At 34.3% G+C, this 18240-nt stretch overlaps 1 protein-coding gene across 1 annotated transcript; it reads left to right on the top strand.

The window, feature by feature from the left end:
- The first annotated feature begins 12219 nt into the window (after positions 1-12219).
- LOC133189404 (uncharacterized) lies at positions 12220-15146 on the top strand. The gene is made up of 3 exons (XM_061324777.1): positions 12220-12396; positions 13637-13709; positions 14371-15146. Exon 3 carries the CDS (start codon positions 14376-14378, stop codon positions 15123-15125), a length of 750 nt encoding a protein of 249 aa, XP_061180761.1. The 5' UTR covers positions 12220-12396; positions 13637-13709; positions 14371-14375; the 3' UTR covers positions 15126-15146.
- Positions 15147-18240: the final 3094 nt, after the last annotated feature.

The following is an 18240-nucleotide window of genomic DNA, read 5'->3' as shown; positions in this document are numbered from 1 at the left end:
ATTAGTTTATAAGTTTGATGTATATCATAGAATTTGAAAGTACAGGGGTTTAAGTAGTGAAACTATGATATTATACATGTTAGTTATCAAAGCCCTACCTCTCAAAATTCAAATTGAATGAAAGGTGCAGTATTCTTGACAAAGTAGCTTAAAAGTCAAGGTAAAGGGCTTCAGCCGATCACAGTTAATTCCATCTGAGGCATCTGACAGATTTATCAATCTGCCGGATGCCTCAGATGGAATAACGCCCTGCAATACTTTGTTTACTATACACTGATATTTCATGTAAATCTTTCTTAACATGTTAAGAACTAACGAGTATTAGTCGCCCGCGTGGCGCAGTGGTTAGAGCGTCTGTTCTAGAGTGGAAGAGTAAGGAGTAGATCCTTACGTTGCGGGTTCGAATCCACTGGAGACGAGTCCTTCAGATGAGACTGTATAAACCGAGGTATCGTGTCGCAGTGGGTTTTGGCACGAAAAAGATCCCTCACTGCTCAATGACTCTGAGTGCCGAGCATAGGTTAAAATTTGCAGCCCTCTACCGCCAAGTGGTGGCTTCTCCATATGAGTGAAAATTTCTCGAGAGGGGCGTTAAACAACATACATTCAAACGAACGAGAAATATTTTAAGTTTGATGCATTTACCATGAGATACAAACGTCTATACAGTTATAAGGTGAATAAACTTTATATGAGTAAGAATTTCATTCGGAAGAACACTTCCCTTAAGGGAGAAATTTATTCTTCCATTGGAGTTTTGGAAAGCAACAAAAATATTCAAGTCAAATCGAATTAAGAAATCGCGATTTATCCTTTTATGTCTATTTATAGTATTGTGGAATATCAGCATATTGTTTATAAAGAAGTTTCAAATCTCTCCGATTTCAGTTTAGATCATTTAGAATTTTATCGTAATCATGATTTTAAAAAAAGGGCTTGACACATCAAATACCTAGAACATAACATGAAATCACCCTCCATCTACCAATAGTGACGCTATTTCTAATTAAAGAATGTATCGATTGATTTTGCACATGGCTCATTAAGCGGGAAACATCTTAGCCCTAATTTTGCTAGAGATGTTCCTGATCATAATTACTAATCCTGTTTATAAGAAAAAAATCATTCACAAAATACGCTATGTGTTGAACTGAGCAGAATACATGCATGATTACTAAATTAAAAAAGTTTGATAGTTAATATATCTGCAAAGCTATTTTTCCTTACAAAACTTAAGCCGATCCCTCATCCCGTTTCACAAACATGTGAACATAACATCTAGCTTTCTAGTTACAAAATATCTTTAAAGGCAACATAATGTGGGCATACTGCTCTATATAACAATTGTTCTTCAATTTAAATTTGGTATGTGAAGAGAAGCATTTTAAAAGGGTTATTCTTTCAAGGTCATACTCAGTTGAGAAATAATGTGAAATGGTACACCCGACAGACCTGTTCTCAAAAAATTACATAGATATTGTCAATCAGAAACTCGAGAATCTTTATAATATCACCTTAAGAGTGCTTGTTTGTACAATCAGAATGTTTTTTTAACAAAACAATTTTGCAAAGGACCAAAAAGGTAAGAATATTTACGAGTTCCATTTTAATTAAAAACGCAGCTGTCTATGATGTCAAATGGCCTGGACCTCAATTTATCGTTGGGAATTATAATATTTATCTATCGTAGAAGTCCATGCAGCATGAAACATTCAAACCCCTTTCTCATTTTGGTAAGTGAACAGTTTTTACAGTCAATATTAATATTTATATATCCTTACATCAATAAAAATCTAATATTCGATAAATAAAACTATCAGCCCGTCTCCAGGCAGCCTAATAAAGAGAAGGAAACGGGTAGATTAGAATGTTATTGCATATCTCAAATATATTTATGCATACCTACATGAACGTCGACTATGAGCAGTTTTCCTCCATTACATGTTATGTAAACTGCGTATTAAAAATGTTATTGTCGGTAACCAGTCGTGCGTGTGCAAAGAATCTACAACCCTCTGCATTGAATGTAATTGAGAAGATTCTGTCAACAGCGTATAAAACATGTCCTATTTCACAAAGGGGGAAACATGTCAGTGCGTTCACACCCACAACAAAAATCCAACTCCGAATTTATCCAACAAACCAAAACAAAAATGCAATTTGTAGGAATGGGTATCGCCAAAGAAAAAAAAAACATTAGGGAATGTAAAAAAATATATGAATAATTCCTATTCCTCTGATTGGCCGTAATGCAACAAAATAGAAAAAAATTACTATGTTATATTCACCTGCATGTGATCTTTCATATGAAAATGTGAATATATAAGGATGAATTTTCTCTACTTTGGTCTTGAAACAGATTGGGAAATTCCAAAATGATACAAATATACACTGGGAAAAGTGGCTTACATGATATTCATGTGATTATCTTTTTGTTTGAAAATTATGTGAAAATCATGTAAAAATTATATAAATATTTTGTCATGCGAATATCATGTGAATAAGTTTGTGTGGTATTCAAATATATATATTTTTTAGAACTTTCATGTGAAGTTTTCTCTGCACGATTTTTATGCGATATGCTCTTCATGTAAAATTCATATGAAAGTTAGGTCAAAATGGCTTAAAGTTTTCACATAATTTCACATGTCTTGTTTTTCGTCTCTCTCTCATGCAAAGAATTTACATGAAATTCATGTGAATTTCATATAAAATTTATGTAAGCCACTTTTGCTTGTGTAGTCTCTCTGAGGTTGTCTTTCATCTCTCTGTATAGCTTGCTGCTCTTTAATAAAATTTATCAGATCTGAATCTTGAAGACCTAAGCTCCCCCCGAATAATTTCAACTCATTTAAATCATCCATTTTGGAGATAAGTAACACATGTGACAAAACAATCAATGAAGCGGAACGAAATGCAAACTTGATCTATAACTCATCATGGTAAAGTTACACACCAAAAATCAGCTCAATATCTGCAAGCGTTTAGTAAAAAAAATGCGGAAAACCAAGCTGGACAGACTGACAGACAGATAGAGGGACAGACAGACAGACAGACAGACGGACGGACAGACTCAGAGGAAACCTATAGTCCCCTCCGGTTTCACCGGTAGGGGACTAAATAACACATTTAAAAAGAAGGGGTTCCCTACGGGATATTTTCCTTAAAAATTAAAATACATTACCAAAAGTATGATAGGATGGTTCTAATGTGACAATATCTCTATAAATAGCATTTATCTCTCTGATAAACAAATCATTCAAAGTAGCCCACAGCGCAACATCGACGACGTCAAAACGTAGCTTATGGAGTTTTTTGAATTTGTTCAGGAATTGTGCGTCTTTAAAAATTTGTTCGAAGCAGAAATTCAATACTGCATTTGATTTTCTTTCAGTTACCGAGTTATACATTTCACAAGTACTACAGTTAAGAATAAATCAAGGGAATTAATTCTTTTAATGGACAATTTTCCAAATAAACTTAACTGCTCGCATAGTTATCGGCGGTCTCCACGTATGATGTCCAGCTCTAGACGTTTTAGTTTGTCGTCATTTTCGTTGGTGTACCAAACGCTTCTTCCTTTGGATAATCAGTCAATCCATCTTTGTACCTCTTTTAGTATGTAAAAACCAGTGTTCGATACATGTATTTCTGTCGTTCCTTCGTTCCAGCTCGATCGTTCACGGTAGCTCAGTCGGTAGAGCGCTCGCTCCGTGATCGGGAGGTCGTGAATTCGAATCTCGGGCGCGACTGACCTAAGTCGATAAAAAATGGGTAGCAACTGTTCCTTCGCCATGTGCTCGGCACTTTGAAGTGAAAGTTGCTGGTCCTTCGGATGAGACTTTAAAAATATATAAATAATTCGAATCTCGGGCGCGACTGACCTAAGTCGATAAAAAATGGGTAGCAACTGTTCCTTCGCCATGTGCTCGGCACTTTGAAGTGAAAGTTGCTGGTCCTTCGGATGAGACTTTAAAAACCAAGGCCCCTTGTCACGGCAGGCGTTGGTACGATAAAGATCCCTCACTGCTCAATGGCCCTGAGTGCCGAGTAAAGGTCAAAATTTGAAGCCCTTCACTGCTATATGGTGACGTCTCTCTATGAGTGAAAAATTCTCGAATGGGACGTAAAACAACAAACAATCAATCAATCGTTCCAGCTCTTTTTCCGTGTTAACAGGAGTCATACCCTGCACCACACAGTACTGAATGATAATTTGGTGCGCCGCATTATCACAGGACGAACATAACTAATATTTTTTGTGCGGGTATGTTAAGGAAGCATACAAATCATTTCTCGAGAAATTTAGACTTTTTAAAGAAAATTAAGATTGATAATTTGTCAAAGTCGTCGATAAAACGTAAACTATTATTAACTATTATATAAAGACACGGTGTGTCTGAGGCCAAGTAGTGCATCACCTCGACGTCATCACGTGACTGCTATAAATAGCAAAATATTCCTTAATAAAAAGTTCACAGAACAACAATACTCCGGGGTTTAATAATTTCTTTGAGTAAATAATATAGTTGAAAGACATCTCTTATGCCTAAAAAGTGCTGCTAGAATCCCACTGTCCGGTCGGGAAAATAATTATTCCACATATTTGCACGAAACCTTACCCGATGTTTTGCATTATATACATATAACCCGAAATATTTCTTCAAACCATGTTTACCTCACGATTCTAGCGGCACTTTCCAAGTATTTTAGAACACAAGCTTTCAATATGTATAAATCTTATGTTTTTAAATATCCAGCTTAGTGTTGTTCTTTGCATTATTGTTGTCACGAATGACAGAGGAAAGACCAACTGAGATACGTAAATAGCTGACTTTCTTCAATAGAAGATATAATCGATGAAAATAAATCAACATACCTGATTAACAAACTTTAACTTCACATGAATAACACATATTATTCACGGTATTTGCTTCTAAACCCCATTTTACGTATCTTTTTACATGCCGTCTTAGCCAAATTATCGTTACACAACATGATCGATTCTCAAGTTACTTGTTGAACAGTTATGACGTCATCGGTCGGAGATTTTAATTCAAGTGACAGATACAGCATAATAAAATAAACACATTTGATTTTTGTTAATATTTGCACGTTTCTATTCATTTTCAGGAGTTAAATTATGTCTCTAAATAACAATATTAAGAAAACTTGTGTTCTAAACTTGACGTCATCTCGCCTACTATGACGTCATATTGTATCACTGATTCAGTCAAGTCAGATTATCTTAGTGCTTCCTAAACACACCTGCGTGCATGGTCATATAACGTCATATTTTTGTCATTTATGAAGTCAAAGTATTAATTTTTACAAACGAGTCCTCTAGATCGTACAGTTTCTACGGATGTAATTTTTGTCACATTATATTTCCATATAGCCGTGTGATAAAGAAAAACGTAGATGGCAATGCTAATTTTGAAAGTCAAGAAATTGCCGTGCGCCGACCACTGATACATAACACCCTTGAAATGCTATTTCTATATGATTCCAACCTTATAGTATTTCGTCAAAATGACGAAAATATCGTTTCCCAACATTGTGCCAAAAATGAATAATTTTGGTTATGTAGTTTATGAAATATTTAAAAAGTTCGCTTTTTTCTGGGACAACCCTCGTATAATTAGCTTACAAACTATAAGTGCACGGTTCTGATTAGTAAGAGTGCCTCTTCCAAAATTGTGAAATTCATTGCCCCTGGGTCGGAGGTCTGGTGTAAGGGTCGGGGCTCTATTGAATATATAGAGAAAAAGGCGTTAATTCTTTGAAAATCTTTTTCTCTCCATCTGGGCCCCTTGGTCAGGGGTTCTGGTGTTAGTGTAGGACTCTATTGGTTATATAGAGAAAATGCATTAATTCTTTGAAAATCTTTTTCTCTGCTCCTGGGTATTTAGCAAACAAATTAACTGCATGGTTATGATGAGCAAGGATGCATCTGCCAAAATTGTGAAATTCATGGCCCCTGGGTAAGGGGTTCTGGTGTTAAGATGGGGCACTATTGATTATTTAGAGAAAAATGCATTAATTTTTTGAAAATCTCCTTCTCTGCTCCTGAGTATAAAGCAAACAAAGTGAGTGGATGCTTATGATGATCAAGGATGCCTCTTTCAAAATTGTGAAATAAATGGCCTCTGGGTCAGGGGTTCTGGTGTTAAGACGGGGCTCTATTGTCCATATAGACTGATTGATTGATTGTTTGATTGTATGTTGTGCCAACGCCTACCGTGACACTGGGCCTCGGTTTTTAAGGTCTCATCCGAAGGACCCGCAACTTTCACTTCAAAGTGCCGAGCGCTTGGCAATGGAACAGGTGCTACGGATTTTTTTTGTTATCGGATAATGTCAGTCGCGGTCGTGATTCAAACACACGACCTTCCGACCGAGCGAGTGCTCTACAGACTGAGCTACCGTGATTATATAGAGAAAAATGCATTTATTCTTTGAAAATCTTCTTCTCTGTTCCTGGGTATTGAGAAAACAAAGTAAGAGCATTGTTATGATGATCAAGGATGCCTCTTCCAAAATCGTGAAATTCATGGCCCCTCGGTCAGGAGTTCTGGTGTTGGGATGGGGGCTTTATTGATTATTTAGAGAAAAATGCATTATTACTTTAAAAATCTTCTCTGCTCCTAGGTATTAAGCAAACAAAGTAAGTGTATGGTTATGGTGACAAGGATGCTTCTTTCATATTGTGAATTTCATGGCCTCTGCATCATTGATCTGTTGTTAGGGTGGGAACCCTATTGATTATATTGTGAAAATTAATGCATAAATGTTTTGAAAATCCTCTTCTGTGCTCCTGGGCATCTAGGAGGGAAACAGAGTACAAAATTGTATTGAGCAAGGGTATTTTTAACAGAATTGTAAAATTCTGGACCACTGGGTCAAATGTTCTGGTGTTGGATAGGACTATTGATCTTGTATTGAAATCTGTATTCAACCGAAAGAAGTTATTTCCCTTTGCTATTCACCTATGATAATTAATCACTGTAAATAATGTATCTAATAGGTCAATTGAATAAAAGAATGACATATATGCAAGAATTTTTAATGTATTGAATAATGCATAAAGTACTTTCATATGTTTTAATGATCATAGTAGACTTGAAAATTATAGATAAATAAAAGTTGGACAAAAATACCTTATCTTTGTACATACATTAAATGTTCGAAGACTCAGAGAGGCTAATGTAAGAGTGAATGGGTTTACTACAAATGATTAAGCAATATTGTTTTCTTTAGTCTGTATCTGGAAAGTGACGATTGGGAATGTATTAGCACTGACAAGTAAATAAATCTACTTATGACTTGTTACTGAGTACCACTGAGTACTACTGAGTACTAGACAAACTATTTTGCTGATCCCTGGTCATCCTATTTCTCTTGCTAATGAATAACATATCTCCATTTATCGGTTTTGTTTTATTATATACTGCGAAAATTATCTAATCCGACCCTGTGCAATCTGTTTCACCGTGAATCCCGATCTTTATTTTCATTCCCATTTTACTTTTTTCCATGTTCTTTACACTGTGTAACCAGATATCCTGTCTATTCCGACACAAAATTTGTCTCCCAGAGCTGTTTGATTAGACAGTTTCACTGTACTTCTATGGATCCTTTACAGTGTTGTATTACGCTTAGGTGACCGTTAAGGCCCTTGGGGTCTCTTGTTTAGATATCAGCAACATATCTAATAGATTTATATATATGTTCATACAGATAACTTGAATTATGTTTGCCAGAGTAAGTAAATTTTTAAATTTTGTAAAAATTTTATAAAAATGTCATAAATTGTATGCTTTTTTAAAAGATTTATATAGAAAATGGCACAAACTACGACTTCTTTACATTCAGGTAATTTATTATTTCTTTTTATTTTATGTCATTTTTGTTAAAAATCAGTCAAAAAAATTATCAATCAATGCATCAAATATTTTGTTTGTGTTATATAAATCTTCTAACCTGACACATATTCATTTGTAAATTTAATATACGTATTGTTTCTGTCTCCACACACCCAAACCCACATATATATATATCCTCTTTTCTGAGCATTCAAACATCTCCCTGAGTCCTCTCTTCATGCTTTTTATCTTCTTGCAACGATTTGGAGAGAACATAAAAGGCGTCTGTGCATCTATGTTTGGTCGAGTTCGTGCAAAACGGAAGAAAAATAAACCCAAATACCCAAACATCTTCACAATTTTAAGAATCTAATGACATGATATTGAATATCGGTATTAAGATGTGATGATGAACCCAAGATGAAAGAAAATAAACGCCCTGGGTGCTTAAAAAAACTCTGTTTAAACATCGGAAACTATTGAAGAATGTTTGCTAATTAAATAATGACTGTTGTCAAGTCTGATTGAATAGCCTTTTGTGTCGCCTGCAGAACAGACCGGCACTAAGGGATCATTTTACCCGGCGTCTGTCTGGCTGTCCGTCCGTCTGTCCAACTGTCACTCCCTATATCTCGAGAACTGTAAGAGGTATGGATTTGATATTTTGCACATATATTGCTTGGCACTATGGCTTTTATAAATTACCATAGTTACCGACCTCGTGACCCTTGACCTTGGACCTACTTTTCAAAATCGTTCATAGTGCCGATTTACAGAATATTTTTGACATTAAAGAGGTAAGTCTTTGCTGTTTAGCAAGTGCACTGTTTGTAATAAGACATTATGAAAAATACCAGCATTACAATCCACTTGACCTTGACCTTTGACCTGCTTTGCAAAAAATATCCTAGGCAATTTAATCCAACTTATGACTTTTGAATTTTGAGAGGCAGAATTTTTATAATTAGCATCTATACGTCATGTTTATGAGCTCATTTTACTATAATTTGAAACTGTGTGATATTCAGTAACCTCACCAACTTATATTTAAATATCATGAAAATACATGGGGATCGGTATTCCACAATGGATCGTGTAGACTTACAATTGCAGTAAAGACAGACTGAAATCTCTTTTGGAGGATTGTTGGAAACACATTATGAAATGATAAATAATTATTTCTAAAAATTTCAATTTAAATATTCATTTGAGGGTTAGGGAACCATATTTTCTTTGATTGTCAGATTCTATCGCATATACTTCCCATGGATGCCAATTTTTCTTTGCAGGCAAATGCAATTGAACTATCATGCTAGTAGTAAATAAAAAGCTGACCACTCTTAGATTTCTTTACACCTTTAATGAAGCTTAAAAGCAGGCGACACATGCGTTCCTTGGAACACTCTAGTTCTAATGTTAGATTAAAAAAACGTTCTTGCTTGATGATTTATAACAAATAACAACTAGCTGCGTTTTTATTCAACACAGGACTCATAGAAAAGATAGAAAATGTCACAGGGAAACATGAAATACTGTACGTGCTTATAAATTGGCGTATTAAAAATTTAGCGCAATCACTGGGTATTGAGTACTTGGAATAATCATGAATCGAATTAGTGCTACATATGTCTGCGCCATGTATTGTATTTATTAATGATTTATTAACGGCATTCATTAATTAGTGCATTTTGTCAGCGCCAAAGGCGCTGAAATATGAAGCCCGCTTTTTCAAGTATAAATATTATACAGTATATCTAGATCTCGAGTATAATCGAGAGATTATATATATATATATATATATATATATATATATATATATATATATATATATATATATATATATATATATATATATATATATATATATATCTCCAATGACTGAACTATTTTAATTTCTAGCCTAAAAATAGATCTTTCTATGTTGTGAAGGGGATTGAGGTTATTTTCTCGCAATTTCATAGAAAGCTCTATGAAATTTTACCAGAGAATGTTAAATTTTTTCAGTATTCATTCGGACGCAATTTTTTAAAGACTTCCGGACATTTAGGTGTTAGTAATTTGTACATAACAAGAGCATTGAAAGAAAAAAAAAATGTTCGGTTTAAGACAAAGCTTGCATGGGGCAACTATAAAAAGAATATGCTAAACCTTCTTTAATATGTTAATCTCCTTGGTCTAAATTCTGGAGATTTTTTGGAGGGGTGGAAATCAGTATTTTGTACAAAAATATTATCATCAAAATTCCAAGCATTAAATGTCAAAAAGATATATTATTCGTTTGAGCCATTTGATCTTCATTTTCGATGCAATAAACAACATTTTTGACGCCGAATATAGCAATTGAAGTTAATTTACAAATACACGCACTATCAGAATTGGCATTTAAATTTGTCAACTTTCATTCCGACTTTCTTTACCAACATTAGACGATGATACAGCATGCTTCAGTCCTGATTGCTACATCAAAATACATCCAATCTATTATTATTTATTTTATAATCTATTTAATTGAGTTAATGCTCATCTGTATTTCAAATTTTCTTTCCTCGATTAATTTTATACTTTTGGAAAGACTTGCAAGTGTAAATTCATTGGCAAGTATTCTCTGACGGTTTTCAGATAACTCCCGAATCAATTTCTCCAAAGATCTGATCTTCCTTGGCAGAATATCCGAACTTATCTTTTCAATAAGTTTTTCATCAAATTTAACATCCCTCTTTTTATCCAACTTCTACAACAAATGCTCATCGTGGCTCTTTAAATATAAATTTGAAATTATATTTATATATTTTGATATTTGTTTTTCAAAAAAGGTAACATTAACCCCGTGTTATTTATGTAAGGTTTCTTATAACTCTTTAACATCTTCACCTAGAAATGATTAGCATTAAGGGAGTGTGATCCTAAGGTTCTGAAAATCTTTTTATTAATTGAACATGCTTACAAAAATGTCTCGGACTTCACAGAGTAACGTATATCTACCCATGGTATTTTTTCATAGTTCATCAGTAAAGTTAATAAAAATTATCAGATCGCAAATATATATTCAGTAAATGCGAATGAAAGCATCAGCTATGGATTTTCTAATTTAAAATTAATAAAAAAATTAATATATTTTTGGATTCAAAAATATGGGTATAAAGGCATTAGGAGAAAAATTGCATGCGTTGCACACTTATACAGTAATTTAATTCTTTTATTTATTCCAGTTGTTAATTATATACTACAGAATGCAAAAAGCTTATGCTATCATTGCAACACATCACAGATCACTTCTAATTTCATATCATGCTAATAAACATTGGTATCTAATGCTAGATAAAAAAATCGATTTCTCTAAGAATGAATTTATCTTTGTGCTTTTGTGGGTACAAATATCAGCTTCTTACAATATCATTTCTAAGATTTCAGAGAACATTGAGTCATATTAAGATGCATAAAATGAAAATTGTTGCAAGAAAATATTTCAATTTCAAGCTTCATTTTTAGACTTTTTAAATTAAATAATAGATTTAAGAGTTTTCGTTCGTAGCTGAGGATCGGATATCATTTTAAATTAATGTATTTTTTTTATCTCGTTGAATTAAAAAAAAACCCATTAAATTACATTCAACTAGTACTTAATGAAATTAATGTGGACAGTCTATTACTTTTTGTACATGCATACTGTTATCGTTTAAGATTTTTTTGAGTGTCAAGTAAATCACCAAAGCTTTCTTGCCAGTGGATTGAAATGGTGAACACACTCTTTCGTGTTTTTTTTATTGTTAAAGTGCCAACATACATTAAATATATGGTTGCCAAAAACATATGTTCAACATATGTTTTGAGTCTGATATATGTTCAACATATAATTCAAACATATGTTCAAAACTTAAAAACATATGTTCAATACTGCGGGAAATTTATATGTTCAACGTACGTTCAACATATGACAATCAATACATATTGAATGCACGCTACAATTTTACTTCAAATGTGCTAGTTCATTGAATATATATAGGGATTAAGATATATATACAAGGATTTCGTTAAAACTCATAAAGTAGATGTCTTTTACCAAATGCTCTTTCAAATATAATTGATTTTTAATTGGTTCAAGGCACACATTCCAAAAGATTCGCTATTTAATAGCCTCTTAGCTAAATACTTAATTATCGATATATTATTATTGCAATCTCTAAAATTTAACGGAAGTGTTTTTCTTTTAATTTTATCACATGATAAGAGGGCAAATAAAAACATGCAAAAGCAACCTTTACAAAGTCAAATGAACATGTGCTGGACTGCTCATAAATCACGCTTTTGCAAAATATTTACATTTATGTAAATAAATGCATTTTTGGCAATCCTGAATTATTGTTATTGCCCTTGAAACACCACTAGGTGGCAGCATTTGTTTTACTACACATTTCACCGCTAGGTGGCAGCTTTAATCAAAACAGTGCATCCTAAATGAAATTGAGAAAGATGTTTGATCTTTAAATAAGACACGGGAAGTGCATCAGGAAGTTATTCCGTCATTTGTATTGTAAGTGTATTTCTAAAAAAATTCAGTTTAATGATGTAAAACAATAAGATGAGACGAATTATGTAAATTTAACGGATAGCGTGGGTTGTTACGTAATTGTGTTGATCAATGTGAAAAGTACATCGAATACAGTTATGGGATTTCTTTAATAACAACAGTGTTCCTAACAGTTGCATTATAATGGAATTTACTTTAATTTACTTGTGAAATTATGTAACTGTGTAAAAAGGTGATCTTGCGGGTTGTCTACCAGTGTATCTAAATATAATTTTCCCGGGAGAACTGCTCGACGCTGATTGGTCAGAAATGTTGGTCAACTTTCTATAAATATTCAAGTAAACAAACCACGGCGGATGTTGTGATTTTGAGGAATTCGCATATCGTAAAACTGAAAATATATCGTGACTCAAAGTCAGGATTTGAAAAATTCGGGGATATAAGAACATTACAGTCTATGCTATGAAATGTCAGGAGGTAGATCATACACAACAGTTTGAAAATGTTACTATTGGTTCGTCCAAAGTTTGCAGTGTTCCAGCTGTGTGGAAATGATATAGACACATAAAGAATTTATGTAAACAAAGTTAAAATTTGATTCTTCGGTTAAAATAGATTTAAACTTTTATTGCTAACAAATAGTATGTGAAAGTGTGTCAACTCCCTTTTTGTCAGAAAACTTGATATATATATTTTACCATCAAAATACAATAATCTTTTTATGGAGTTAAACAAAATTAAGGAATTTGCGGCAGACTCCAGTGTTGTTATTGGAATTTGTAAGAATTCAAACAAATATGACAATCTAATTTCAAGAATGGGGAATATATGAATTGGAAAACTGGCCAACCAAAATACAAGAACATTCAAGGAACAATTTTGTATGCAAGATGTGATGTGTAAGAAATAAACAAAGAGGAAATGAGTTACTAAAGGACTTTGTTTGAACAATATGAATTGCAATACTGATCTGTATGTGTTATATCAGTAATTAAGGTTATATGTTCATAATTATGTTCAGCACAAAAAAAAAAAAAAAAAAAAAAAAAAAAAAGTTATGATGCACATGTTGTATAAAATTATAAATATTTAGTTTATATATTCTCACATATTTGGAATTGCACATATGTATAAGTTAATATTTTGCTACACTATCCAAAAGGAGAAAATCACCCTGAATGGCTAAAATATTGGGTGCATTATATATGTCTACATGTATTAATTTTGTTCCTTAATTTTGCAGCTTTGAAAGTGCAACACGGAACAGACAAGAGTGTTAGCTCTGCTGAACTGAATTTTGAGTAATTATATCACAGGTATTTACAAATAGGGCTCACTGAGAAGTGAATGTATAAAATCTTTGATGTAGATATTTGGTGCTAGCCAAGTATTTTATCATCCAGTACATTCCATTAAGACTGGCTTTTAAAGTTTTGAATTAACAAAACTATATCTTTCTATCTCAAATGCTTATAACAGGAAACAGTGGTAACTGTGTTAATTATCATGTTTGCATAAACTATGAATGTAAACCCTAGATGTAGATATTTGGTGCTAGCCAAGTTTTATATCATACAGTGCATTCCATTAGGAATGGCTTTAAAGGTGTAGCTTAACTAAATTAGATCATTCCAACTCTTTGCAGTGCTAACTGTAATGTTTGCCTTAAATTGTACTGAATTTATTAAATACAGTGTTAACTGTATATAATGCAGTGTTAGCTGTATTACAATCTGGTGTTAGCCATGGTATTATCTGAGTACGTATCATTGTGATAATTACTGATAACTAGGCTATTGGGGACTACACTTGTAGTTCTTCAGTGTTAACTGAAATTATGAGTTAAACATTAAGCTGCGGTAGCAGTGATCACAGTTTCTAGCGTTAGCTAAATATTGGGCAATGTTAGTTGTCTATTGTTTGCGTTAGCAATTCTGAATTAAATATCATGTTCTTACAACATGCTTCATATTACAGCCAAGATGTCACAGCCTAGGAAAAGGAGACGGGTTACAGAAGGCTTCAAGGAGGAAGTCAAGGATATGCTGAAAGAGATGGTGGCAGAAGCTATTCCTACAATAGCGAGCAAGGTTGTGGCACAGCTACAAGAATTGAATAACCCATCCAACAGCTTGTCGCAATCTGCATCTTCATCTGAACAGAGATGTGCAGCTGCATCAGTACAACAACCCCTCCCTGGAAATGACACAGCAAACAAAAGTCAGCAAACATCAACAGGTAGTGTCGACCAGACATCACATTCTATGCCTGAGAAATTCCCATCACAATCACCATGCTTAATGAAGTACATGGCAACAATCCAGAAACTTAGCAACGATGTCGGTGAAAAAGCGGCTTTTTTCTACGATGAACAGTTTCGGTCTTGGAGAGCGGAAAATCCTGCTCAGATGCCCTGGGACAAAATCAATGCTGAACTTCACTTGGAGGCATTACAAGTTGGACTTAAAAGTCGGTTAGACATGAATGAAAAGACTAACAAACAGAAATCACAGAGCCAGCAGCCCTTTCGTGGGAAAAGTAAGAAGCCATGCTTCAGCTACAACAACAATAATGGGAACTGTGTTCGACCAAACTGTGAGTATGCGCACATCTGCAGCAGATGTTTTGGAGAGCACCCAAAGAAAGAGTGCAGCATGTTCTCAGAGCCCAACAAGAAAATCATTGCAAACTCTAGTAAACATCAAAACCCAGCAAGCCAGCCTAGAAAGTGAAATAAGATTAAATGATAATGTTATAACCCCAGTTGACACAAGAGCATTAAAGTTTTGGCTACATGGCTATGACTCTAAAGAATCAAAATTTTTGTTGGATGGTTTTACTTTTGGTTTCAAAATTCCATATACTGGACCAAGACAATTTAGGCATAGTAAAAATCTTCCTTCGGCCATAGATAACATAAATATTCTTCAACAAAAAATTGATATTGAAGTTCATAAAGGGCGTGCAGCTGGTCCATTTACAGTTGATAATTTACCTCTTAGCAACCTTCAAATATCTCCACTGGGGTTGGTACCCAAACAGAAACAGGGAGAATTCAGAGTTATACATCATTTGTCATATCCAGAGGGGTCATCAATTAATGATGGAATTTCAAAGGAATATTCTGCTGTGACATATCAAACCGTAGATGATGCTGTTAAGCTGATTAAACGATTTGGAAGAGGTGCTCTACTTGCAAAGACTGACATTGAACATGGGTATAAAAATATTCCTATCCACCCACTGGACCATGAGTTATTGGGTTTTGCAGTAGGAAATAGTATTTATTATGATAAGACATTGCCTATGGGTTTAAGTTCAGCATGCAGTCTTTTTGAAAGATTTTCAACTTCCTTGCATTGGGTTGTCAATAACAAGCTAGGTATTGAAGGTTGTGTACATATGTTAGATGACTTTTTATTAGTTGGCCCCCCATGTCTACCTCTGTGCACTGGTCAGCTAGAGTTATTTTTGAAGTTCATGAAACAGATTGGAGTGCCTCTTAAGCAAGAAAAGACTGTGCTTCCTACAACTGTTTTAACATTTCTAGGACTGGAATTAGATACTGTCCAAATGGAGATCCGATTGCCTTTTGATAAATTGCAAAAAATGCGAGAAAAAATTTCACTGTACAAACAAAGAAAAAAGGTTACTCTCCATGAACTTCAGTCTTTAGTGGGACTCCTTAATTTTGCTTGTGCAGTAGTACAGCCAGGACGCACTTTTCTGCGAAGATTAATTGACCTGACTAAAGGATTACGTAAACCACACCACAGATGTCGGCTAAACAAGGAAGCTAAAGCTGATCTTGAGGCATGGTCAATCTTCGTTGAAAACTTCAATGGAAAATCCATGTTTTTAGAGGACGTTTGGCAAACATCAGCAACTTTACAACTGTACACGGATGCAAGTGGCTTAGGGTTTGGTGGTATTTTTGGAAACAATTGGTTTTATGGGGAGTGGATTTCAGAGTGGCATAGCTATCACATAACTATTAAAGAACTTTTTCCTATTGTGGTAGCTGTTCAGTTATGGGGACAAGATATGTCAAATAAAAAAGTGTGTTTCTTTTCAGATAACATGGCTGTTGTGCAGGTGATTAATAAACAAACAGCCAAAGAAACAACCATTATGAAACTTCTGCGTAAACTTATTGTGCAATGTTTAAAGTTCAATATATTGTTTGTTGCTAAACATGTTCCAGGAGTAAATAATGTGCTCAGTGACAAATTGTCTCGTTTGCAGATTTTGGAGTTTCACAGACTAGCACCATATATGGATCACCAGTCGACACCTGTACCAGAAGAGATGTTCAGGCTCTGAAGTCCCTGTCAATATACTTGGCAGAAAATGCTTTGACAGTTTCAACGCGGAATTCTTACAACAGAGCCAAGCTGACTTGCAACGAATTCTTATCCAAGTACTTTCCAGGAGCCCCAATGTTTCCAATGACAAACGAACAGTTGGTTTTATTTATTTCTTACTGCTATCAGAAAGAAGTTTCGCCTCAGACTGTTACCACATACATGTCAGCTTTGGCACATTTTCACAAAATGGAGGGTTATCCTGATCCAACTCAAAATTTCATTGTGAAACGAACAATTCAAGGATTTTCGAAACTCAAAGCTAGACCAGATACTCGTCTTCCCATTACGCCAATAATATTACAGAGAATAATAAACTCGTTACCTAAGTGTACTCAGTCATTTTATCAGAGAACTCCTTTTAAGGCGATGTTTTTATTAGCATTCCATGCATTCTTAAGGGTGGGAGAAATCACTTCCCCGACAAAAAACACTTTAAATTTATCAGCAGTGTCATTTGAGAAACAACAGAATGGTGTACCAGAATGTATGACTTTGACCATGGTTGATTTTAAGCATCATAGAGGAAAACCACCTGTGACATTTCATTTAAATGCCAACAAAGACAAACCAGAATTATGTGCAGTTTTGGCAATGTGGGAATACAAAGAATTAAGAGGAAGTAGTGATGGACCACTTTTCATGTTTCAGGATAAGTCACCAGTTTCAAGACATTACTTTAATCAGCAATTAAAAATATCACTTAATTATTTAAATTATGACACAAAACTTTATAAAGGACATTCATTCCGAATTGGTGCAGCTACGTTAGCCAAATCAAAGGGAATCTCAGATGAACAAATCCAGTTGCTAGGACGATGGAAATCAAATGCGTACAAAAAGTATATTCGCATTCCATTGTTGAACATCTAATTTGAATTTCACTGTTACACAACAAATAACAGAAAATCATGGGGTTATGGGCCCTTGTTTTTTCTTACAATCCTCATCAGCTGTCATCATCTTAGAAACATGGGGACAGGGGCCTCTGTTTCGATTGAACGAAGTTTTATTGTAGGTGTTTTATGTACATGATGTATGTCAAATAATTTTTGTCTTGTTTGTAATTCTAACCTACCGCTGCTTCTTTATCAATTACATTGGAACTTGGGGACAGGGGCCTCAGTTTCAATTGAATGCAAAAATTTTTAGTAGTTCAAAGTAGGTTGATAAACCTCTGGTCTTATTGGAACGCCTACCTCAGCTGGCAAATACAAAGAAACATGAGGACAGGGGCCTCTGTTTCAACAGATTTAACATTGTGGTAAAACATTTTAGATCTTGCATGTATTTAGATGTCATGACTTCCTCTGAATGATTTCTGGGTGGGGGGGTATTACTTGTTAAGTAATACTTTGGCAGAAGTTGATCCCTCACCTTTGATTTTCAGGGACACAATTTTTAACTATAACTATTTAGCATATGTTTTGTTATTATTTTTCCATATTGTACATATGTTGTGTATATGAAAACGTTGATCGTC

Source organism: Saccostrea echinata, unplaced genomic scaffold (assembly GCF_033153115.1).
Source record: "Saccostrea echinata isolate AGI-Se365-2 ecotype Australia unplaced genomic scaffold, CSIRO_AGI_Sech_v1 ptg000018l, whole genome shotgun sequence".
Classification (NCBI taxonomy): Eukaryota; Metazoa; Mollusca; class Bivalvia; order Ostreida; family Ostreidae; genus Saccostrea; species Saccostrea echinata.
The sequence above is the reverse complement of the archived record's forward strand: the minus strand, read 5'-3'. Positions and strand labels throughout refer to the sequence as shown.

Coding starts and splice junctions, on each gene's coding strand:
- LOC133189404 (XM_061324777.1), top strand. CDS start 14,376: ATGTCACAGCCTAGGAAAAGGAGACGGGTTACAGAAGGCTTCAAGGAG.